The following is a 26103-nucleotide window of genomic DNA, read 5'->3' on the forward strand; positions in this document are numbered from 1 at the left end:
GCAAAGCTTCTTCAAGCTGCTGCCGTCGGGGAGGAGACTGCGGAGTCTCCAGGCCAGGACCAGCAGGCTGAAGGACAGCTTCATCCATCAGGCTGTCAGGAAGCTTAACTCCCTCCCGATTCTGCCCCCTCTCCCCTCTCTCCTCCACGGTCTCACTGAACTCTGTCACACACACACAAACACACACACTCTCTGACTCACTCACTGGCCTGCACCAGTTACCAGTCACTTTGTGGAGCATTGGACTGCCATTACCTCACAAGACTTTGTTGTTACACTTTCTCTTACCGTACACTACTAAATCTCCATTTGCACTATTTGCCTATTTGCACTACTCTGCCTGGTTTACACTCAATGTCACTTACCCATTATATTGTATATTGTATAGCTTTCTTGTTATATGTAAAATTGTATTTATTTAAATTTTTACTTTTTAATTATTTTACTTGCATTTTTAATCACTTTTATATTTAAATATATTTAAATGTTCATTTGCTATTTATCTAGGGATTGAGAGTAACGCAATTTCTATTCTCTGTATGTCCTGTACATGTGGCAGAATCGACAAATAAAGTTGACTTTGACTTTGACTTTGACTTTGATACATATTATGCACTCTTTAACTGTAATACTTTTCACTGTACAGTTCCAGCTGGATGGAGACTCTCCATGACCACTGGTGTCAGTTTTGAATACACACATTTGGGTAAATTTTGGTAACAGTAGTGTTTTTAATGATTTGGGGAAATAAACTGCACATGGCACACTTGTGTCTGTGGTTTGGGATGCCTTATTACTCCTATAACCTACAGTTGTTTGCAAGTGTTAAGTTTGTATTCACTCACTGATTTTGGTTTCTAGGTGACTGGGGTGTGGATGTTGGCTCCAGGCAGAGCCAAGAGTTAGACCCACTTAACATGACATTAATATTAATTTCATTCTCTAACACAGGGTTTGCAGGGCTGGAGCGAATTTACTCAGGAGGAGAAGCCCTGATGTTGTCTGAGAAATGATCTAACTAATCTTTTCCTTTTTGTTATTCTCCTAGTTCTGATGAGTTGACTCATGGGAGAGAACATGTGTCAAAAGGAGGGATTCCAGAATAAACATGAAACAATGTTTTTCAAACGTTGTTTCAAAAACAATGTTTTTCATTAGTTTTTTATGATGTTTTTGTCTGTGGCTTTTTACTGTGATTTGTTGGATTAACAGTTCATGTACAGGTATTAATCTTATACAGGTGGTACACCCATGTTCAAATGAGGTTTTGATAACCTATAAGCAGTGATGGGAATAACGGCATTACTAACGGCGTTACTTTTTTCAGTAACGAGTAATCTAACTAATTACTATTTCTATCGTTACAACGCCATTACAGTTACTAACAAGAAAACGCGGTCCGTTACTATTTTTAAACAAACAGACAGTTGAAGCTGTGTTCAGCTTACCGCATCTTATATCAGTTGCACGGAAGTAGCTGTAAGTAATCTGGACGCTACAGCTTTAAGCAGCTGCGCGCTCCCGCGGGCGGTAATCACGATCGCTGTCTGGAGCACAACACCTGGAGCTAAGGGAGCAAAACAATCGCATGAGTGCTGCTGTTTGACTGAAGAAGGATAAAGTAGTCGCCGTTTTTTCCTGGGTTAGGGTTACTGCTGTCTCCAGGTAGAAAAAGGAGTGATACACCTGCTGCTGTCAGACCTGCAGGTATCAGGCTGTGATGTTCTCCTTTATGGTGGACAGATCTTTTTTTTTTCGGAGTGGCACAAATAATTTGTGTGGTATCTTATTGTGCCACCCAAGAGGGATCAGTGAATGAATGCAGATGACACCTGATTAAACAGTCAGGCAGTTTTGCCTGAAGTAGTTCTGTGTGTTTTTGAGTTAAGGTGGTCGTTGGTGTGAAGTTAATAATCATTTTATTAATGATATGCAATCACATGACTCTCCGAACATCACAAACTCTGTTAGAGTCCTGAACATGAGTAAAAGTGATTGGAGTAATTATAGCATGCAAGCTCTACAGCAACTTGTGCGCATTTTGTACGGTAGCTAGACTGATTTTCTAGCATGTCAGTTCCTGATGCGTAGGTGCATTAGGTCCTCATTGTCTGAGTAAACATAGTAACACAGTTGTGAGTTCTTTTGACATGTGTACTCAACTTTGACACATTGTTTAACACCCTAAAGGTAAGATTTTGAGTTCATCACATTTCATTGAGGGATTTTGATAGGTCTCAAACATGCTGGAAGCACCTAAAGAAGGACGTTGTTCTTCCAGAGGTAAATGTGGTTGTTTTGGTTTCCCACTGATGTGGGGTCAGTAAAGATCTTTTACACCTTTTAAATGGGCTGATGGCCCTACAACAGTGCAGAGTACAGTACACTGCATAGATAGAGAGGAAAGATCTATCACTCTGTTGTAAATTTAGCTCAGAAGTGTTTTACATATGTTGGCTGTGTGGAAATTCGTAGCTACTTCTGGATTTTACTCTAGAACTCGAGAAGCACTAACATTAGTGTTAGTTTATGTTTGTGGTATTCACTTACCTATAGGTACAAATATAGTCACTGTCCTTTATGGGAAACATCTGGACAGGCCAAAGAAAATGGCACAAAGGAGTGTGTGTGATGTTTGGTGAGGCATGTGTGCCTCAATCCCTAATAACACAGGGGATGAGGGGTTTGTTTTTTTTTGTTTTTACAGGAACAGTTAATACATTGGGAAACATGGGTTGATGGATGTAATGATAAAGTGGGAAAATATATCACACACTGAAAAACTTCCTTATGTAAATAACAGGTTCTTGTGAAAGAGCACCTTTATGTAACTAAGGTTGAAGTTTTCTTTGCAAATGAACAACCAAGGCTTTTTCATTTTTGTATATGGTCTCATATTGTGTTTTCTTTTATGATATAACTGCCATCCTTCGAACAAAGGGTGGAGACCCAAATGGAGAGAAGATGACCATTGAATATGAATTTGTTGGTTCCTTCTGACTATAGGGAGGATGCACATTGTGAATTCCTTTAGTACACAAATCTCCATATGTTTTTATGTGATTCTTAATTAATTATTTTAAATTCTTAATTGTGGTATCACAAAGGGTGGAATGTGGTGGCAGATTTATTTTCTCATGTATTAATCACATATATAATCATATCACATTAGTTACAGTAATATCACTTCCTCACTTTACTATAGTATGAGCACTACTGTCACTAGTTTGGAATGTTAACACGGTGAGGCCATTGTAATGGAGGGTGTCCCAAATTCTTTTATTTGAGGATGAGAACAAAGAAACACTGGTCTTGTACAATGATTTTATTGAACACACGCGTGGGGAGATGTACGTGGGGCGCGTGGGGCGGCCAAGGAGAAAACAAGGTTATAATTCTCTCTGTTTGTTTTTTTGGTCCTTGGCTGACACTTGGTCTTCGCTCGCTCTGCTGTAGAGTATCACTTCCTGTTTCTGCTCAAACAAAGTGGTGTTTCTGAGTAGCTTATCTGCTTAGAAATTTAATTAAAAACTTTTAAATACATTCTTTTTTCATAGTATAATCTTCACGTGCTTCATCTGAAGCACCCTTTCTGTGTGATCACTACCTAATTCATAGCCAAAGTATTCACTCACTGTCTCTGTACACTGTTTCGCTAGCTTAGCTTAGCTCATAGCCGACTCGTTAGCACCATGGCTACTTCACCTGTCCCTCCTGCACTTTCTTGCTCATTGTGTCAGATGTTTAGTTACTCCTCAGCCTCCTTTAGCAGTAATGATACCTGTAACAAATGTAGCATATTTGCAGCTCTGGAGGCCAGGATTACTGAATTGGAGACTCGGCTTCGCACCCTTCATTCACCTGTAGCTAGCCAGGCCCCTGTAGCTGGTGCAGCCGAAGATAGCGTAGGCCCCACTAGCTGTTCCCCGGCAGACCCCAAGCAGCTGGGGAAAGAGGGCGGCTGGGTGACGGTGAGGAGGAAGCATAGTCCTAAACAGAAGTCCCAGGTACACCACCATCATGTGTCTAACCATTTTTCCCCACTTGGCGACACACCCACCGGGGGTCAAACCCTGGTAATTGGTGATTCTGTTCTCAGACATGTGAAGCTAGAACCGGCAACCATAGTCAGTTGTCTTCCAGGGGACAGAGCAGGCGACATTGAAGGAAATTTAAAACTGCTGGCTAAGGGTAAACGTAAATACAGTAAGATCATAATTCACGTCGGCAGTAATGACACCCGGTTACGCCAATCAGAGGTCACTAAAATCAATATTGAATCGGTGTGTAACTTTGCCAAAACAATGTCGGACTCTGTAGTTTTCTCTGGGCCCCTCCCCAATCAGACCAGGAGTGACATGTTTAGCCGCATGTTCTCCTTAAATTGCTGGCTGTCTGAGTGGTGTCCCAGAAACGATGTGGGCTTCATAGATAATTGGCAAACCTTCTGGAGGAAACCTGGTCTTGTTAGGAGAGACGGCATCAATCCCACTTTGGATGGAGCAGTTCTCATTTCTAGAAATATGGACAAATTTATTAAACCCCCCAAAATATGTCTATCCAGAGTTGAGACCAGGAAGCAGAGTTGCAGTCTTACACGCCTCTCTGCAGCTTCTCTCCTCCTGTTACCCCCCCAAAAACCCATCTCCATTGAGACCGTGTCAGCTCCCAAACAGACAAAAAACAAACTAAAAAATCACAAAGAAAGAACAATACAGTATCCACATCTGAACCAAAGAGTAAAACAGTGAAATGTGGATTATTAAATATTAGGTCTCTCTCCTCCAAGTCTCTGTTAGTACATGACTTAATAATTGATCAACAAATCGATTTACTCTGCCTTACAGAAACCTGGTTGCAGCAGGATGATTATGTTAGTTTAAATGAATCAACACCCCCGAGTCATTCTAACTAGCAGAAACCTCGAAGCACAGGCCGAGGGGGCCGTGTGGCAGCAATTTTCCACACCAGCCTATTAATTAACGAAAGACCAAGACAGACTTTTAATTCATTTGAAAGCCTGATGCTTAGCCTTGTCCACCCCAGCTGTAAAACTCAGAAACCAGTCTTACTTGTTATCATATATCGCCCACCTGGGCCTTACACAGAGTTTCTCTCTGATTTCTCAGACTTTTTATCTGATTTAGTGCTCAGCTCACTAAAAATGACAGCCTCAACATGGCATTTAACCTGTTATTAGACTCAATTGGCTTCTCTCAAAATGTAAAAGAACCCACCCACCACTTTAATCACACTCTAGATCTTGTTTTAATATATGACACAGAAACTGAACATTTAACAGTGTTTCCTGAAAACCCTCTCCTGTCTAGGGATGGGTATTGTTTAGGTTTTATCCAATACCAGTACCAAACCGGTACTTTTGAAACGGTGCCGGTACTTAAACAGTGCTCAAACTGGTGATTAAAGAATGGAGAACACACACTTTGTCCAAAAACCTCTCATGTTCAGCTGTTTTTTTGTAAAAAGATAATAATGTTAGCCTTTTCTGCAGCTATAGGGCATATATGGTATCACTCTTGGCTGGAAGCAGTGCTTAAACAATGGAAAAAACACAAACTTTGTCCAAAAACCTCTCATGTTTAACTGTTTTCCACTTTTTCTTTGGTCGTTTTAGCTTTTTTGGCCAGGGTGAAGGGAGTATCTGCCATCAAACAAGAAGACAGCCGCATGTAGCTATGATGATGTTTGCTAGTTCACCTTACATGCATTAATGTAATAACGTGGTTAGCCTACTCAACGTAAATTACACACGAACAACATTAAGCTACTCACGCAGAGGAGAACGGCTGCTGCTGACATCATCATCCGTCATCATTTCTGCTACACTGGCAGGGCTAGGGGCCAGGACTCTCCTCTTCGGGTTTTTGGGGGATGTCGCTAACCGGATACCGGTACCCATCCCTACTCCTGTCTGATCATTTCCTGATAACATTTACAATAGTTGATTACACAGCAGTGGAGAGTAGACTTTATCACAGTAGATGTCTTTCTGAAAGTGCTGTAACTAAGTTTAAGAATATAATCCACCCACTGTTATCATCTTCAATGCGCTGTACCAACATAGAGCAGAGCAGCTATCTGAACGCTACTCCAACAGAGGTCGATTATCTTGTTAATAATTTTACCTCCTCACTACGTACGACTCTGGATACTGTAGCTCCTGTGAAAACTAAGGTCTCAAATCAGAAGTACCTGACTCCGTGGTATAATTCTCAAACACGTAGCCTAAAGTAGATGACTTGAAAGCTGGAGAGGAAATGGTGTGTCACCAATTTAGAGGATCATCATTTAGCTTGGAGAAATAGTTTGCTGCTTTATAAGAAAGCCCTCTGCAAAGCCAGAACATCTTACTATTCGTCACTGATTGAAGAAAATAGGAACAACCCCAGGTTTCTCTTCAGCACTGTAGCCAGGCTGACAAAAAGTCAGAGCTCTACTGAGCCAACAATCCCTTTAACGTTAACTAGTAATGACTTCATGAACTTCTTCACAAATAAAATTTCAATCATTATCAAAAAATTGCCAATAATCATCCAACAGATTTAATATTATCTATAGCTACTTTTAGTACCATTGATATTCATTTAGACTCTTTGTCTCCAATTGATCTTTCTGAGTTGACTTCAATAATTACTTCCTCCAAACCATCAACGTGTCTTGTCCTGCCATTAATTAATTCTTCAATCTTAAATATGATCAACCTATCTCTAATAATCGGCTATGTACCACAGGCCTTCAAGCTGGCTGTAGTTAAACCTTTACTCAAAAAGCATCTCTAGACCCAGCAGTCTTAGCTAATTATAGGCCAATCTCCAACCTTCCTTTCATATCAAACATCCTTGAAAGAGTAGTTGTCAAACAGCTAACAGATCATCTGCAGAGGAATGGCTTATTTGAAGAGTTTCAGTCAGGTTTCAGAGCTCATCACAGGACAGAAACAGCTTTAGTGAAGGTTACAAATGATCTTCTTATGGCCTCTGACAGTGGACTCATCTCTTTGCTTGTCCTGCTAGACCTCAGTGCAGCGTTCGATACTGTTGACCATAATATCCTATTAGAGTGATTAGAACATGCTGTAGGTATTACAGGTACTGTGCTGCAGTGGTTTGTATCATATCCATTTAATAGACTCCAATTTGTACATGTAAATGGAGAGTCCTCTTCACACACTAAGGTCAACTATGGAGTTCCACAGGGTTCAGTGCTAGGACCAATTCTGTTTACATTATACATGCTTCCCTTAGGCAGCATCATTAGAAGACATAGCATACATTTACACTGCTATGCTGATGACACCCAGCTCTATCTGTCCATGAAGCCAGATAACACACAACAATTAGTTAAACTGCAGGAATGTCTTAAAGACATAAAGACCTGGATGGCCGCTAACTTTCTGCTTCTTAATTCAGATAAAACTGAGGTTATTGTACTCGGCCCTGAAAATCTTAGAAATATGGTATCTAACCAGATTCTTACTCTGGATGGCATTACCTTGGCCTCCAGTAATGCTGTGAGGAACCTTGGAGTCATTTTTGACCAGGACATGTCCTTCAGCGCACATATTAAACAAATATGTAAGACTGCGTTCTTCCATTTGCGCAACATCTCTAAATTAGAAATATCCTGTCTCAGAGTGACGCTGAAAAACTAGTTCATGCATTTATTACTTCCAGGCTGGACTACTGTAATTCATTATTGTCAGGATGTCCTAAAAACTCCCTGAAAAGTCTTCAGCTAATCCAAAATGCTGCAGCAAGAGTCCTGACAGGGTCTAGAAAGAGAGAGCAGATTTCTCCTGTTTTGGCTTCCCTTCATGGGCTTCCTGTTAAATCCAGAATTAAATTCAAAATCCTGCTCCTCACATACAAGGTCTTAAATAATCAGGCCCCATCTTATCTTAATGACCTTGTAGTACCATATCACCCTATTAGAGTACTTCGCTCTCGCACTGCAAGCCTACTTGCTGTTCCTAGAGTATTTAAAAGTAGAATGGGAGGGAGAGCCTTCAGTTTTCAGGCCCTTCTTCTGTGGAACCAGCTTCCAGTTTGGATTCAGGAGACAGACACTATCTCTACTTTTAAGATTAGGCTTCAAACTTTCCTTTTTGCTAAAGCATATAGTTAGGGCTGGACCAGGTGACCCTGAATCCTCCCTTAGTTATGCTGCAATAGATGTAGGCTGCCGGGGATTCCCTTGATGCATTGAGTTTTTCCTTTCCAGTCACCTTTCTCACTCAGTATGTGTTAATAGACCTCTCTGCATTGAATCATATCTGTGATTAATCTCCGTCTCTCTTCCACAGCATGTCTTTATCCTGTCTTCCTTCTCTCACCCCAACCGGTAGCAGCAGATGGCCCCGCCCCTCCCTGAGCCTGTTTCTGCCGGAGGTTTCTTCCTGTTAAAAGGGAGTTTTTCCTTCCCACTGTCGCCAAAGTGCTTGCTCATAGGGGGTCATATGATTGTTGGGTTTTTCTCTGTATCTACTGTACAATATAAAGCACCTTGAGACAACCTTTGTTGTGATTTGGTGTTATATAAATAAAACTGAATTGGATTTAATTGAATTAAGAGTTTTCGGAATGTTTTTTGTCTGTGCGTCTGTAAATAAGATGCAAAGGCGATGGCCACAATTCAGAGATGGTCCTGGTGTTTCACTGGGATGTTCTCTCCAGATTGCAATGTGTTTGAAATCCACTTCAAATCAAGCTCGCTGGGTGTGTTGCAGGTTATTGTTAAATTTTCCACAACAATTATCTTGGTTAAAGAAACACAAGCACATATTGTCTGCTTCCCTGACCTTGCCTGATAGTGTGTGTGTGTGTGTGTGGGGGGGGGGGGGGGGGGGTCTGTGAGTGGGGTAAAGCCTTGAGCATGTGAGTCTATATCTAACTGTTTTCTTCCCTCCTGTTTTTGATTTATTTTCTCATAGTCCCAATAGTGAATGTTCCAGAACCTTCCCCCTTGCATATGAAGGGGCTGTTATTAAGCCATCCACTCGGGTAATTTGCAGTCTTCACTTTCACAATGCTCTTTCTCCTGCAGGAATGCTTCCTTCTCTTCCATGTGCCCTGTAATAGCTTACAGTGGAGATAAGGCGGACAAGTAGTGCCCTAGCACAAGGTATAAGGCATCAACCACACACTGAACAGTTTCCTCGCATGGGGTCATAGTAAGGTGTCATCTCAAACTCCATTGCTGTCATGTTTTCTGACCAGTTCATAGTGTCATGTTATCTTCACCTAGTATAGCTACATTGGGTAGCTGTGCTGACATACATATTATGCACTCTCTAACTGTAATACTTCTCACTGTATAGTTTGCATACTTGGAAGTATGCAAACTATACAATGAGAAGTATTACAGTTAAAGACTCACCCATTCTGCTCTAAGGGGATTAGAAACTTCTCTTTCCTGCTTCCCATCTAAATGGCTGTCGTCACGTGGACCCCACCCTGACCCTATAGGGATTTGGAGTTGACGTCATGCCGCAGTGCATTGTGGGATCACGGCGCTATGTCAGAAGGCAACAAATCAAAACAAACACACTGTGTTGGAAGCAGGACTGTCAGAACCATGCTTAAAATCAGCGCAAAAGACAAAGGGCTGTATCACGACTGATTGTGCCCAGACGCCAAGAGACAGTACTTGGAAAAAATAGTGTGCATCGGTAATGTGGACCCGTATGAAAAAAGGCAGTGGAGTGAAAACCCAGACAGCCTACCGCCTTTGTCCTATCCCAATATCTTCACGTTCCTTGTCTGTGGATTCAGCGCATACACGGCGAATCATTTTCGTAATTATAAATCCCTGGAGGCGCACATCTAATTCACAAACGGTTGAGTACAAGATTTGGCCGTTTTTAAGCCTCCACGTTGTGAGTACGTTGACCATATGACCAAGATACAGCCAGAGGTTGCACATAACATTGACTTCTCCTCAGCACCTGCCCCAAAATTTGCTCTAGATGAATGATTCACGATTGATGCCAGCTGTGCGTTGCCATGTAAATAGTTTGCATTTCATGTGTATGTACTTGCTAAGTACATGTGAACAGATCGTGAATAAAAAAAAAAAATAAACATACTTTTTTTCTGTTTTATTGAATCCACTTTACAGAAAGTACAATTATTTACAATGAACTGTACATGCAACACAGCAGTTTTATGAATATTCAACAAGAGCAAGTTTCATTTGGCCCTGGTTTGACAACCACACTGGGGCACATATTCACCAAAACACAGCACACCTTAACAATCTTATCAAGCAGTGTTGTGTCTTCACCCTCACATGATATGAGTAATCGGATTGGCATTGTAGTGTGTAGCATTTTGAGCACAAACTACCTATTACTCGCTCAACATGAATTCTCAGGTGGGCAATTGCTCTCGTTTGGGGATGGCAGAGAACTCAATATCCGCTCGTCTGACCGATGCAATCCGAGCCTGACGTCTTCGTTTAGTATTATCAGATACACGAGATCCCTCCCGTTGCCTCCAGGAGGGGAAACGATGAAAAGACAGCCCATTTTCCAGCTTCTTGCCTTCCCTATTGTGTGATCTACCATTCCAACGGACAACACAGCAAGTACGAACCATAGCTGACGCTCCCGTGTGCTTTGCTTGGCCTACTGTCATGGAGGGAGGGACGTTGCCCCCCTCCCATGACATCACCCTCCAAAACCCTATAGTGAGTAATGTTACCAACGAGAGCAAGACCCAAAAATCACACGTCTCCCCGCCATTCTAAATGAGCCTGTGGATCAGTTGTTTTATTCACCAGTTTGAGACCGGAACGACACTAAAAGTCGCTCGCCGTTTGTAGCCGGACTTCCACCACTACCCTGTTTCGGCCGGGGAATTGTTTGACTACCTTACAATGGCTCAGGTGAACCCACGTCGGTCATTCAGCCATTTTCAAAGCTGTTGGGGTGGCCAGTAGAACCTAGAATGGTCCCTTCCACCGGGAGTTGGTCCAATGCTTCCTCTTAATCACTTTGATGAGCACCCGGCTCCCGACAGTCAGCTTTGGTACCTGTGAACACACAGCAGAACAAGGCAGCTTGTTTGCTTCAACCACTTCTTTTGTCCTTAATATTTTGCACATCTAGGGTTTGCAGTTTTTGCCTGTTGCTCATCCTGGCTCAACGCTAGAAGAGTAAACTGTCTACCATGAACTATTTCAAAAGGGGTCCACCTGCTGTAGTGGGTGTTATTCTCATGTAAAGTTTCAGAGCTTCTCTGAGAAGCAGCAAACAGCTAGATACACACTCATTTGCTCAAGACTGTGCCCCACTCATAGTGGAGACATAGTACCAGACACCTGCTGACGCGCTATTACACAATCTATATGCTGTCCTAGAAAACAAGTCAAAAAAACTCAAAACCTATTCACCCTGAAAGAGGTGGTACCAGGAGTAGGTGTGGTGGTGTGTTTGTCTAAAATAAAGCAAACACAATCATTAAGTTGTCGTCACATTGTGAATGTTGAAAGCTGCAGAAACACAGACAGGTGAGTGTGTCACCTGTGACAGTGATCCAGCTGGATGGAGACTCTCCATGACCGCTGATGTCACACTTGTAGAGGCCTTCATCAGACCTGGAAACATGCTGGATGGTCATGTGACCTGTAGGCTGCTTCCTGATGAGGGAGCCATCTTTATAGAAAGCAGCTGGGAGGTTGGAGGGAGTGGTCTTTGTTTTACAGAGCAGAGTGACGTCATCTCCCTCCATCACAGGGAGGACAGGACTCTGCAGGATCACTGATCCACCTCAACACAGAGACAAACTACAGCATTTCATCCATTTACACACAGCTTCATCAACACTAACTCCACACACTCAGCTTACCAGTGACTGTCAGGTTAACCATGTTACTGATGGGACCCTCTCTGGACTCACACCAGTAAACTCCACTGTCCTGTGTTAAGATGTAGCTCATGTTACAGGAACAATTACCTGAAGTAGCTTTTTTTCACCATTCAGCTTCACACTGAGTCCGCTGTGAGGATTAAAAAAGCGAACAAAGAAAACTTTTGGCCTGTTCTACTTTTGTGAACACTGATGTATGTAATTACTTTTCATTTCATTTCTGTTTTATTCCTGAGCTCCATTGTGAGACATGAACCCAATCAGGTCATATCAGTGAGCATTTATCAGGTTTAAACTGTGACAGAAGAAGGTTACTGACCTTGGTTTGTTGTGCAGCTCAGCAGTGAGATCAGAACTAAAGAGAAATGACACTCAGGTTAATTTGAAGTGAACATAAAGAACAACTCCACACAAACAGCTGACAAACACACAAACTCATCTCTCTCTGATTTATCTGCTCATTTTCTATTTGATTCCAGTGGGTGTGGGAGCTTGACAGGGAAACTGTGGTAGGCCAAGGGTACTGAAACAGAAGGAAAGGGTGGTCAGAGATGTCCAGTGAAAGGTTCAGTAATCAAACTGTGTTGCCTTATTTGCACGCAGATGGAGAGAAGCAAGAGGGGAGCGTGTGAGGCAGTGGTCCGGTTGAGTCCAGTGTGCTACGCTGGAGAGCAGAGAGGCAGGCAGGTGAGAGTGACAAGATCATCAGGGCTTTGTTACTGACAGCAGCAGTACAGTGGAGATCAGCATCCAATTAAGTGAGTACAGCGAGGTTTGAGAGGTGGTTTCCATGAACCTACTAACAAACAGAAGATCAAGGTAAGTACAAACAGTATGATAGAGAAGGGAGATGTGAGGCCGCAAACTAACATGGGTTACCCAACAACTTGGCAAAGACTAGTCGTGAGCAGTGGTCTTTTATACTGCCAGTATGATTGCCATGAGGTGGCAATCGAGAAAGGAGAGATGAGTACTTCACCCAGAGGAGGAGAGCAGATGCTGTGGAAAATTACCATGATACACCCTATTTCTTTTACTCTCTGTTTTTCAGCTCCATCTTTTCACCACTTCATTCACCACACCAAATTCTGCTCTACAAGCTGCGTAGAAGTTAGCTATAAAGTGTTTCTAGCAGCTGGTGTCATACTTGCTAGGCAAACTGAGCAGCAAGTCTCAGGCTAGACCATCCCATTTAACAGCCTTTTTGTTTTATTATATGATATAATACTTGTTCTGAAGGCAGGACTGTGTTGCAGTTTTTAGCCTCACCACTAGAGAGTGCGGCCATTTTGTGAGTAATGTTGTACTGTTCATGGAGGCAGTGTTAATGCAGAGTTATGCTTGGGAGTATTTGTGGGTACTTTGAGGGTGTGTATCCTTAAGACTGGTGATTTACAGGATATTTCTTGTTTAAGAATGTTAGCCTCTCTGGTTTATCGCTCTCGACATCTTCTGTCTGTACATTTCACTCACGCTAAGTTATTGCTAAACTAATTTAAGTTTGGCTAGGCCAAGCTAAGTATTGTTTTGAGCTGGTGATTTTATAATGTGTATTTGCCTTCTTTTTCTCTATTTAGCATCATAAGCAAGTGGGGCTCAAAATTTGAGTGATAGAAAGATATTTGTTTTGTTATTACCAAACACGGTTAATTCTATAAGCCTAGTAATAAGGTCTACAGGATAAGTATGTGGCTTTAATATTTTATGTAGTGATTCTTGTTGTCTACATTGGATTGTAATAATAATCAAAGTGTTTTTATTGAGTTTTCAGAAAGCATATCATTCATACAGAAAAGCTCGAAGTCAAGTCCTGCCACACAGTGCAAGACAGAACTATACCCAGACAGAAGAAGAAAAAAAAAAAGGGGGGGGGGGGGGAGTTGCCAGTTATGGAGTGGACGGAAACTCATCTTCAAAATAGGAAATGAAAGGCTGCCAGACCTTAAAGAATTTCTTGGTGTTGCCCTGTATAGTAAATCTGAGATGTTCTAATTTGAGGTGTGCCATCACCTCCTCCACCCAGCGTTTATGGGATGGCGGTGTTGCCTTTATCCAGTTAAATAGAATCAATCTCCTTGCCAGCAATGAGGCGAATGCTATTGCCTTCCTCTGAGAGGCTGTTAGTTGAGTTTCCCTCGGTGCCACACCAAAGATGGCTGTCAGAGGCATTGGTTCTATATCCTTATTAGAAATGAATGAGAATGTTCTAAAGATGTTAGCCCAAAAGTCTTTCAGCCTGGAACAAGACCAGAACATGTGGCATAAGTTGGCTGGCACCTGTTTACATCTGGGGCAGGTCGGATCGGCCCCCTGGTACATTCTTGCCAGTTTCTCCCTTGCCAAATGGAGTCTGTGCAACACCTTGAACTGTATCAATCCGTGTCTCACACATATAGAAGCAGAGTGTACTAGATCTAAAGCCCCCCCCCCAGTCAACCTCTGAAATGTCCAGCTCCAATTCTTCCTCCCATTTCCGTCTTACATTGTCCAGGGAGGGGGAAGCCACATTCTGAATACGTGCATATAGCGTGGAGATTGTCCCCTTAGCAGTCGGATCTGTGTCCATCAACTCGTCTATCCATCCGCTTTGTGGAAGCTCGAGGGAGGGGCTGAATGACTTTTTCACAAAGTCCCGAACCTGGAAATATCTAAAGTAATTAGTCTTGGAGGAGATTCCATAGTCCTTTTCCAGTTGAGCAGCAGACATAAAAGTACCATTTTTAAAAAGATCTTTGACACATTCCACCCCAGCTCTATGCCATTCCCTAAAGGCTGTTCCCCCGAGGGCTGGGGGAAACAAGTGATTTCCATAGATGGGAGCAGACAGGAGGGCGGTTCTGTTTTTAAAATGTGATCTGAATTGAGTCCAAATTTTCAGAGAATGAGATACCACCGGGTTGTTTGTGTAAAGATGTTTGCTCAAGGGTAGAGGAGCGCAGACCAGGGAGCGCAGGGACACTGGACTAGAAACATACCTTTCCATATGAACCCATATTGGGGTTTCATCCTCATCTAACTCTTTGACCCAAAATAACAACTTATGTATATTAGCAGCAAAATAATAGTGCATATAGTTCGGCAGAGCCAGGCCTCCCTCTTCTTTCTGTCTCTCAAGAAACTCCCGTCTTATTCTGGGGACAGTTTTTTTCCAAATAAAGGCAGACGTACATTTGTTCAATTCCTTAAAAAATGATTTAGGAATGAAAATCGGTATCGTCTGAAATAAATAGAGGAGCCGCGGCAGTATATTCATTTTAACAGAATTTACCTTCCCTGCTAATGATAAGGGGAGCGATGTCCACCTTTCCATATCTAATTTCGCTTTGTCCAGTGCAACTTTAAAGTTATAGTGGACTATAAGTATATAAGTAAATCTTTATACTTACTAGTTACATTAACACCTAAATATGTGAATCTATCCTTATGTATTGCAAAGGGATAGGCCCAGAAAGAAAGTTTCCTCGCCTGTTTATTAATGGGGAAAAGAACACTTTTGTCTAAATTAATTTTATAGCCCGACACCCTCCCAAAATCTTTGATAATACCAAGGGCCACCGGGATACTAGTGGCAGGGTTTGACAGAAAAAGGAGGAGATCGTCAGTATATAAGGACAGCCTATGGTTTTGTGTCCCCCTTTGTATCCCTACCAATCCAGCAGCCTGTCTCAGCATCATCGCAAGGGGTTCAATTGCCACATCAAAGAGCAGGGGTGACAGAGGGCACCCCTGCCTTGTTCCTCGGAATAGAGAGAAGGGTTCAGATATGATATTATTCGTTCTCACCATAGCCTGGGGGCTCGAATAAATTATTTTAATCCACGAGCAAAATGTTGGACCAAAGCCGAATCTTTCGAGGGCCGTAAATAGATAGTAATACTCTATTCTATCAAAGGCTTTGTGGGCATCTAAGGATATCACAATCTCTGGCATAATGTTATCTCCAGCAGTATATACTACATTGAACAGACGGCGGAGATTGCTGGAGAGTTGTCTACCTGCAACAAACCCTGTCTGATCAGGATGTATTATCTTACTTATGACAAGTTCAATTCTAGCTGCCAGTACCTTGGTCAGTATTTTATAATCACATCCAAGTAAACTTACTGGGTGATATGACTCACATTTAAGTGGGTCCTTATTCTTCTTAAGGAGTACAGAGATCAAGGCCTGTGACATTGTTTGGGGCAGAGCTTTTTTATCAAGAATTTCCTGAAATATTCTGCAAAGTAAGGGAATCAGTGCGGGAGCAAATGTCCTATAAAACTCACTTGGGTACCCATCAGGGCCCGGCGCTTTTCCTGTCTTCATACCCCGAATTGCTTTGTCTATCTCCATGACAGATATGGGTCCCTCTAACCTATCTCTATCTGCTGCCTCTAGTGGTGGTATTTCAAGGTTTTCAAAAAAATTCTTCACTCGGTCCCTATCATTTATTTCTGAGGTATACAAGTCCTCATAAAAAGATTTAAATTGATTGTTAATCCCCTTCTGATCTATAATTTTATTACCCACATTGTCTCCTATCTCTACTATCATACCAGCAGCTGCTGATTGTTTCAGCTGGTAGCTCAGGAGTTTGCCGGCGCGCTCACCATACTCATAGAGATCTTGTCTCGACCTAAGATATAAATCCTCCTCGCGCTGACTTGTCAGAATGTCATATTCAGTCTGGAGCAAAATCCTTTTTCTATGCAGCTCCGCAGATGGAGTCAAAGAATTTGCCCGGTCAACTTCTTTTATTGCTGTCATTAATTCTGTGGTACGTTTCATTCTTCTTTTCCTTTCACCAGCACTGTATGAAATAATTTGTCTGCGTACGTACGCTTTTAATGATTCCCATAAAATGCCACTGCTTATATCAGGAGTATAATTAACCCTTTAAGACCTACCATAGAACCAAGTCCGCCAGAGCTTATATTATATTTTTACATGCTGTGGAGCCATTTTTGGGAGCATTTCAAGTTGCTATACATCAATACAACCATTATAGCCCAGATTTTAATAATATGTATTCATTAAGTGCATAGTAATTACATAAATTGCAAAAAAGTGCAATAAACTACAAAAAAATTGAAAATCGTTTTTGATTTTTTAACATATATTTGTAGTTAGAGAAATTTAAGAGGCTTATCCCTCAAAACTGTAAATACAAAAAAGTTGCACAAAATAGTTTCCCACCACAGGAAATTTATTTTGAGTGTCTTCATAGTTTTATTTTTGAAATACACCAATTTTTATACACTGCAGGAAAAACGAAAATAAATATTATACTGCAAATTTGCAAAAAGGCAGCATATGCATCAAAATAAACTATTTCCAGCAGTGCAATATGAGTCCTAAACATCCCAGAAACGACACAGAAAGTCATAAAGTCAAAGATAACTTTTAAAAAGAGCAGTATAGGCCCTGAGGCCCTGATCGCAAAAAAGACTACATTTCCGCGAAAATGACATCACTTCCGGTTTCGGCCAGGTAATGGCGGAAATGCAAAAGTTCGCGCTGACGTCTATTCCAACGTAGGAAGTGTTTTGAACAGCTGATCGGACCGGCAAAGCGTGTTTCTGGAATATTATGTTTTTGTTCCTGCAAGCGCTTTTTATGCAGTTTTTGCAAAGCTTTATGTGGAAGGAAACTGTGACCTAGGACAAGCTGATGGCACAATATGTAAGTACAACTCCTCCGGTTTCATATGCAAAAAAAATTTTTGCGCTAGCTTACGTGGTTGCAGTGCTACCGGGATTTAAAAATAGTTACGCATAACAGAGCGTTCCCGCTCCGATCGGCTCTAAAGGGTTAAGATCCAAAAAAAAAACTATTTGCGAATTGATGAATTCTTTAAAATCATCATCAGCCAACAATCTACTATTAAGACGCCACATCCTCTGAGGTGGTGTATAGTCAGGGAATTTAAGTTTCAGTGTGACCGGGCTATAGTCAGATAGTACTATACCAGGGTATTCTACATGCATTACCATTGGGGTCAATTTCTTGTCTAACAAAAGATAGTCGATTCTAGTATAAGTTAGGTGTGGCGGGGAATAAAAGGAGTACTGTCTAACAGTCGGATTTGCATATCTCCATGGATCGAATATACCATATGTTTCACAAAAGGAGTTAACGCATTGAGCAGATTTACTTAGCACACCAGGTGTTGGGCTAGAGCGGTCCAGAGTTAAATCTAGGACACAATTCAAGTCTCCCCCCAAAATCAAATTATGTGTGTCCAAGTTAGGTAGTAACGAAAACAAATCCTTAAAAAATTGAACATTATCCCAATTGGGTGCGTATATATTTCCCAACACTACTGGCATATTGAATAATTTCCCAGCTACAATAACATATCGACCATGTTTGTCTTTTATGGCGGTTGTTTCTATGAATTGTACATTCCTGTGTATAAGGATGGCCACTCCTCGACTCTTACTATCAAAATTTGAATGATAGATCTGGTTGAAACCCCCCCTACACAGTTTAAGGTGGTCCCTGTTTAAGAAATGTGTCTCTTGCAAATATACTATCTCTGCTCCCTGGTCTCTTAAATATGAAAAAACAGAAAAAATAAAGGGACGGTGTCTGGGAAAAAATGGGGAAACAACACACACACATACACAAGTAACACACAACACATTGCATATATGAATACGAACCCAAACACAGTGCTCATCAACAAGCACTCTCGTGGCCAACCGGTCCACCCTCTCCTACACACCAAGCCTACCGTGTGCGGCTCCGTGCAAAATATCCCATGGTTCTAAAAATATAATATCACCCTCTAAGCTACCCACCTCCTAAAAAGAGGGGGAAAGAAAAAAAAAACAGTCGGGGGAACTTGTAGCAAAGAGATCTTTGAAAATAAAATCCAGTAATACAAAAATAACATGTAAGTAGTATAAAGCAATTTCTTAAACAAAATATTCAAATATAAAACAATAAGATGAGGTGGTACTTCACCAATATTGCAAAATCCAATCACCAATATCTTTCCTGAGACATTTAAGTCCTTACACCAGTGTAGCCCTTATACGTAGCCAAGCTCAGACCAGCCCATATATTTCACCCGGGAGTCAGCGTCTTCTTGATGAACTCCATGGCGTCTTTTGGGGTCTCGAAGGTTTTCGTTTGTCCCCCTTCTGGTGTAATCACCAGCGTTGCCGGATAACGGAGCCCATATCTGACCCCCCCGTAGGTACGCAGGAGGCTCCTTGCTTCTTTGAAGGCTGCTCTCTTGTTTACTTCCTGGGTGTAGTCTGGGAAGATATGAATCCGTCCACTCCGACCTTCCGGCGTTCTCTCCATTTCCCTCACCTTCTTCAGTATCTCCTCCTTCTCTATATAGTAGTGGCATCTCACCACGAACGCTCTCGGTGGAGCCCCGGCTCCGTCTCGTCTCGCGCCGAGTGTTCGGTGTGCCCAGTCAAGCGTCGGTGTCACCGATAGCCCCAGTTTTTCTTTCAGCAGTCCAGCTATGAACTCCGACGGCGTCTTGCCCGTCTCAGCCCCTTCTCTTACCCCCACGATGCGTATGTTGTTGCGTCGTGATCTCGCCTCGAGATCTTCACTACGTCTCCTCAGCGTCAGCATCTCCTTCTCCAATTCTTTCAGTTTCGTCTCCATGCTGGTTATACTGTCAGACTGGTCGTTCAGCGTGTCATCCACTTCTTTTTTCCGCGCTTCCATCTCGTTAGCCAGACTGACGGACGTCTCGCTTATCAGTCTCACCTCCTCACGTAGCAACTCAAACTGAGCTTTAGTGTTATCTTCCACACTCTTAGCCCACTTTTCCATCTCGGCTTTTGACTCTTTTCTTCCTTTTTCTACTTCCTCCTTTCATCTCATGATCTCGGTTTTTGTCTCCTCTCTGTATTTTGTAATCTCAGCATTCGTTTTTTTGATCTCGGACATCATGTCTTGAGCCCACTGAGGCATGTTGTCGGCGTGTGCTGGGTTAGCAGTGGCCTTGCTAGCTGCGGCGGCAGGGTTGCTATCCGCATGCAACTTTTCTACGCCGGCACGGGTCTGTCGGTTGGACATTTTCGGTCATAAATTGCTCCGTGAGCACCCTCGTTCACTCCACAGCACGAATTGTATTAACCGAGCTTCCTCAAAATGGTAACGAACTGGCGATATCACTATTTTGACTACTTTTACACGGAGCCTCCGCACGCACGTCTTCACACGGCAAAGCACATCCGGAAGTCCTACATTGGATTGTAGTTTGTGTTCTGTTTGTTCATTCTGTTTTGTAGAACCACACACAAACCCACAGTAAATATTCCACTGAATCTGCCATTTGACAGCTGAACGACTATCACCTGGCCTTGTCATTTGCTGTAGGGTTATATTGACATTTGACCTGTGCACACCCTGCAATCGCCACCATAGAAAACTGAACCTGCTATCAGAAATCATAACAACAAATTGGTCCTTCAAGCCGGATAGAGGTGATTACAGAGTCAAGATGGGTTATGGCACCCAGAGAGCAGATGCAGGTCCACGGAGGGCTGTGCGACCACCAGGATGGATGACTTAGTATGAAGGCTACACACAGCTACACACTGCCATGTTGGAGCAGCATCAGACTAGAGAGGGATACGCCAAGATGTGGCCCTCACCCAGACACCTGGTTCTATCAGAGCTGCAAGACAGACACCAGTGTCATCCAGCATTCTTGAAGAGTTCATAAACATTGTGCAACAACTGCAGGAGGACAACAGGCAACTTCAGCTGATGGTAGGAGACATGAAGAGGCAGATAGGTCATAATGTCACCACGCTGGAATCCACTCGCCAACATTCTGCCCAGCAACCAAGGGGCTACGTTTCCGCTGATGATACTCGGGTCTCCACACCTCTAACTACCCAGCGTTTTCCCCTCAGACAAATGCAGCACAAAATATCCTCCATGCAGGATGCAGTTGAAGAATGGTCAGTGCCACCACCTCCAGTTTTCCTCCAGAGAGATCATCCTAATCTGCCAGAGGTACAGTCTGTTCCACCTCCACCACTACCACCGAGAGACAGCAGAAGCATGAAAAGAGATAAGAGATCCACTAAAAGGAGTACCACTATGCTGCTTGGCGTAACGCACAATGCTGCCCCCGAAAGGTCCTCAGCCATAATCCCTTCCACTTCTGAAGTCCAAGACAAGCCCACAACTTATTGTCCGTATTTTAATAACACTCTGCATTTCCTAAATCAATGTGTCAACTTCAAGATGCTGTCTAAGGAGCAGAAATACATTTGGATTAAGTCCAACAATCTCTACTGGCACCTAGAGGCCCTGCATGAGGTGAATCACAGACCTGCAGCACCCAATCTACCAATGGAAGTCGCTGAGCTGGGAAGTAAACCATCTACTGATGTGCTTTATCGGAACCAGCATGCTGGCTGTAGCCAGGTGATTCTTAAGATAATTAAAGTGCTACTGCAGAATGGTGAAGACACCCTGGAGACATTCGCAATATTAGATGATGGATCAGAGAGGATGATTCTTCGGTAACAGACAGTTAAGGTGGGCAGCCAAACATCAAAGACCATCTTAGTGAGCACAGGCTCTCCTCAGGGGTGTGTCCTGAGCCAGCTGCTGTTTAGCCTGCTCACACATGACTGTACGGCCAGATTCAGCACTAACCACATTGTGAAGTCTGCAGACGACACAACTGTGGTTGGTCTCATCACTGACAATGACGAGTCTGCCTATAGAATGGACGTGGAGCAGCTTGGAGTGTGGTGCAGATCCCACAATCTCACCATCAATGTGGACAAAACAAAAGAGATGGTGATCGATTTCAGGAAGGCTGGTAGAGATCACCACACAGACCTCACCATAGATGGTGCTGCTGTGGAGAGGGTCAGCAGTGTTAAGTTTCTTGGTGTGCACCTTGCTGATGACCTGTGATTCTCCATTAACACCACAGCAGTTATCAAAAAAGCACAAAAGCGTCTCCACTCCCTCAGGAGTCTCAGGAAAGCAGGACTCTCCACACTTCATCTCACAACTTTCTACAGAAGCACAACTGAAAACATCCTGACGCAAAGTTTTACAGCTTGGTTTGGCAGCTGCAAGTCTTACGAGAATCGTCGACTTAATAGGATTGTTAAGACTGCCAACAGGTTTGTTGGTGCCCCTCTCTCATCAATGGAGGAGATCTACAAACAGCGCTGCACACGCAGAGCTATCTCCATCACCAGAGACTCCCACCACCCCTCTTATGGCCTGTTCTCACTCCTGCCGTCTGGCAAGAGGTACAGGAGCATCAGCTGCAGAACCACCAGGAGGGTGGAAGGGTTCTTTGCACAAGCTGTGAGACTGATAAATGGACTGTGTCCCCTCCCCACCCACACAGCCACACAGCCATCCACACAGCTACACTCTAAGATCAACAAGCAGACGGTGTTGCCCCTATCTACACACACACTCACACACACATACAATGCACTCCCCAGATACACACACTACCTAATTTTTCCATCCCCTTCTGTGAAAGGACCGCTGCTATGTACCTGAACGAATGTGACTGGAGTTTGTTTTAGAACTTAGATTTTATGCTATCTATGCCTTTTTCAAACTCAATCGTTTAAACTGTTATTCTATTTAAACTGTATTTATTCTTTTTAAACTGCATTGTTTATTGTACTGTAGAGGCTGGTGAGAAACAATATTTCATTTCAGGCTGGGTACGAAATGACAATAAACTTCTTGAGTTTTGATTCTTCTCCCTTAGGCCACTCAAAAACTGCAGCTACAGGACACCGGAGAGAGTCTTTCTTTATGTATGGTGAGACAAGGACTGAGAACATTGCCTGGTGCCTCAGTGACAGTCAAAGTCTCCCCTGCCAGCCAACCATCCAGAGCATTCACCATTGAGAGAGACTTCACCGCTGATGATCAAGGTTTGGCTGAACATTCATACCCTGCGAACGCACTTCAGCAGAAATACAGACACTTAAGAACGCTTCACTTACAGCCCTTCAAAAATGCCCAGCCACTCCTGATCGGCTCTGACTGTCCTCACCTAGTAACGCCCATCAAACGTTTGCACTTAGGCCTACCTGGAGGACCAGCTGCAGTCAAGACTAGACTTGGTTGGGCACAACAAGGATCAGTCCACTCCCTTAAGCTCTCTGCTAAACCGCAACAATGCCTCTTCCTTTCAACTGCCTCTCCTCAATCAGAGCTTCATAGTCAAGTAGAAAGGCTTTGGCAACTCAACACTGCCATATCTAAGTGAGAAACTAGTGACACGGTCTCGGAGGGAAGAGAAAGCTATGGGACAACAAGACTGCATATCGAAGGAGTAAACAGAAATTCAACCCCCCCTTCTGCGCATCAGTGATATACCTACACTCAGGGTGCTGCCTGAAGCAGTGCTCCCCACCTGGTGACACACAACAGAAAGAACCATGTAATGTTTAATTGCTCATTCACCTACAGGGATCAGAACCTCAATGAGCTGCTGTTACCAGGCCCAAACCTGGGGACCTCTCTTCTTGGTGTGCTCCTAGGCTTCAGAGAATGATCCATCGCAGTTAGCAGTGACATCAAGGAGATGTTCCACCTGGTGAGACTACTGCCCTAAGACTGGCCACTACTTTTTTTTTCTTTTGCCTGTCCTGTTTGGGTTTTTTTTTAGCCACCAGAATTGATGTCTGAAAGCCAACAAAGATACCCAACGGATTTACTTTGCCAAGTGGATCAGCACAGCCTTGCCGTTTTGGTCCATTTGATCAACCTTTGTTGTTACTATTTATTTCATTTCATTTGTTTCGAACAAGACAGACATGGCTGGGGGATAGGACAGGAAGGAAGAAAGAGGAAGGAACAGAAAAAACAGAGGGGAAGAGGGACAGTGAAAAAGGACACTTTTAAAAGTAAAAATCTCCTGGATCGCCTGTTGAGAGAAAAGGAAAAAGAGAATACAAGCAAAAAAAAAAAAAAGAGAGAGAGCAACATAATAAACACAGCACCATTGCATTAATCTAGCTAACTGTAAGTTATGGGACAAAAGCTGTGAGTGGGATGATCCACTGTTACTGAGTGACCTGCTCCCTCATAGAACGAATGGGAAGGTGAGCTGCAGCATCTGGACAACATCAGTCTACAACGTTGTCATGTAAGCCCAGAGCTGGACAAATCCGACAGCAGGCACATCTTTTGCGATGCATCTCAACAGGAATATGGGAGTGTTGCATACCCAAGGACAGAAAATGCTCCTGGAATGGTGGAAGTTGCTTTCCTGACTGCCTGCTCTAGGGTGGCTCTGAAACAAAAGTTGTCCATGTCACATCTGGAACTATGTGCGGCCTTGACTGGAGCTCAACTTACTAGCCTCCTGACCAAAGAGCTCACCTTGCCACTATGTAGAGTGGTGTTATGGACAGACTCTGCCACTGTCCTAACATGGATTCAGTCAGATTCCTTTCATTTCAAGGTGTTCGTGGGAACTTGGATAGCTGAGAACCAGGAACTAACGAACAACCAGCCTTGGCGTTATTTGACAAAATCTGAAAATCCAGCAGATGATCTAACTAGGGGTAAAAGGCTACAAGACCTCACGGTCCAGTCCCAGTGGGCATGTGGACCCCTGTTTTTGCAGCTACATCAAGACCAGTGGCTCTATTGGTCACACAATATGCAGACTTTGCTGAGGAGCAGCTTTCACATCTCCCTCTCTGCCTGGGCAGAGCTCCGACTGAGCTCCCGTAGGCTCCCTTGGCCTACGCACCTGTTGGCGTTTTGCTGCTAATCATGGGACCTCCTTAAGGCTAAGATGCTAACTTACTCGCTGCTGGAATATTGAGTAACTCATTCATACATTCATTTATTTTGTCTTGAGTGACCCCACATTATATTTTCATTCTTTCAGATGAATTACCTAAATACTGCACATACTGAAACCTATTGTCAGAGATATATTCCTCAAACTGCAGGATAAACAGACACTCACTCAAGAACGAGATCGCACAGCGCTCTTTGCTGCACTTGCCGCAAGAGAAGTAGCTGCCTCTGAACATCTTCAACTAGCTTCCCTCTGCAAGCTGCTTTTATTGGTTACACTAATGAATATGCATTTTACAACTACACAGGACATTCTTAAGCAGGCATATCTAAACAACATCAGTGTCTGTTTTCTGTGTTTGTGTGTGTGTGTGTGGGGGGGGGGGGGGTGCACACGTGAGTGTGGGTGTTTCTGCGTGACTTCCTGCTCCACAAGGGTCAACTCCCCTCACCCAGTTTATGGCTTAATTCCTGTAGCGGTCCACTATACACAAGCACAGTCGAGGTCATAAAGGGCAGGAAGTTAAACATCCTCACTATACCATTCGACGAGCTGGGGAGGGGAACAGAAACAAAGGAATGTCTCTGATAGTGCTGTTTAGGACAAGGCTTACAACTTGAAGCACAACTATGACAACATTTAATGAAATCACTCTAACACCTATTATCTAAGTAACTGCTTAACCAGTTCAAGATGGAAATCTTGAAAGTCAAGACTGAACATTGCAGTGTCAAAAGCTTTTTTTTTTTTTTTAAAAATCAATGAATACCCCATAGCACATTTATTGTTATGTGCTGCTAATGAAATGTCTTCAGTAGTACTCATTAATGCTATAGCTTTTGACCTGTTTCGTCGAAATCCATACTGACTGTTAAGTCTAATTGTTGAATGTTGTCATTGTGGTTCTTAAATTTGTAAAGTCTTAGTTCAAACTGTTGGATCAAGACATTCCTTTGTCCCCCTCTCCAGCCTCTCGGGGTTCTGGGAGGAGGCTGAAGTGTTTTATCACAGACACATCCCTTGTGAAGATTCTGTTTGATGTTTGGTAACCTCCCTGCCCTTTTTATGGCTCTACTGTGTTGTGTATGGTGAACCAATATAGGAATTGAACTATATATTGGGTGTGGGGGAGATTACCCCCTTTATGACCAAGGATGTTGTGATCAGAGACACACACACACACACACACACACACGTTCTTGCACATTGTCATGAAATCAATATCCTTAGTATCCTTATTTTCCTATTATATTGTTTTATGTACTTTAATAATGAAGATTTGTAGAGCAAGGCCACTTATGACTCACAAACTAAGTGCTCAGCCAGACTGAAAAACAGGAAGTTTTAGTGCACAGGCATATTAATAGATAAGACACAGAAAAATTGAGCAGTTTTGTAGGAATGGGGTCTAAAAGACACGTTGATGGTTTGGAGGAA

The 26103-nt window shown here is 42.9% G+C and overlaps 1 protein-coding gene across 1 annotated transcript; it reads left to right on the forward strand.

The window, feature by feature from the left end:
- The first annotated feature begins 3692 nt into the window (after window positions 1-3692).
- Window positions 3693-9095, forward strand: LOC147336883 (uncharacterized). Its single transcript, XM_086286237.1, has 2 exons — window positions 3693-4590; window positions 9064-9095. The coding sequence occupies exons 1-2, from the start codon at window positions 3693-3695 to the stop codon at window positions 9093-9095; spliced, it is 930 nt and encodes a 309-aa protein (XP_086142363.1).
- The last annotated feature ends 17008 nt before the right edge of the window (window positions 9096-26103 follow it).

Source organism: Aulonocara sp. 'chitande type north' Nkhata Bay, linkage group LG3 (genome assembly GCF_057382095.1).
Source record: "Aulonocara sp. 'chitande type north' Nkhata Bay isolate Kocher_YH1m ecotype deep benthic linkage group LG3, A_spYH_male_GT1.1, whole genome shotgun sequence".
NCBI classification, from domain to species: domain Eukaryota; kingdom Metazoa; phylum Chordata; class Actinopteri; order Cichliformes; family Cichlidae; genus Aulonocara; species Aulonocara sp. 'chitande type north' Nkhata Bay.

Bases quoted from the DNA above. Each gene is read 5' to 3' on its own strand.
- LOC147336883 (XM_086286237.1), top strand. From the start codon at position 3,693: ATGGCTACTTCACCTGTCCCTCCTGCACTTTCTTGCTCATTGTGTCAG. The intron at 4,591-9,063 runs GTCTTACACGCC...TTTCTCCTGCAG, and splicing joins GACCAGGAAGCAGAGTTGCA to GAATGCTTCCTTCTCTTCCA.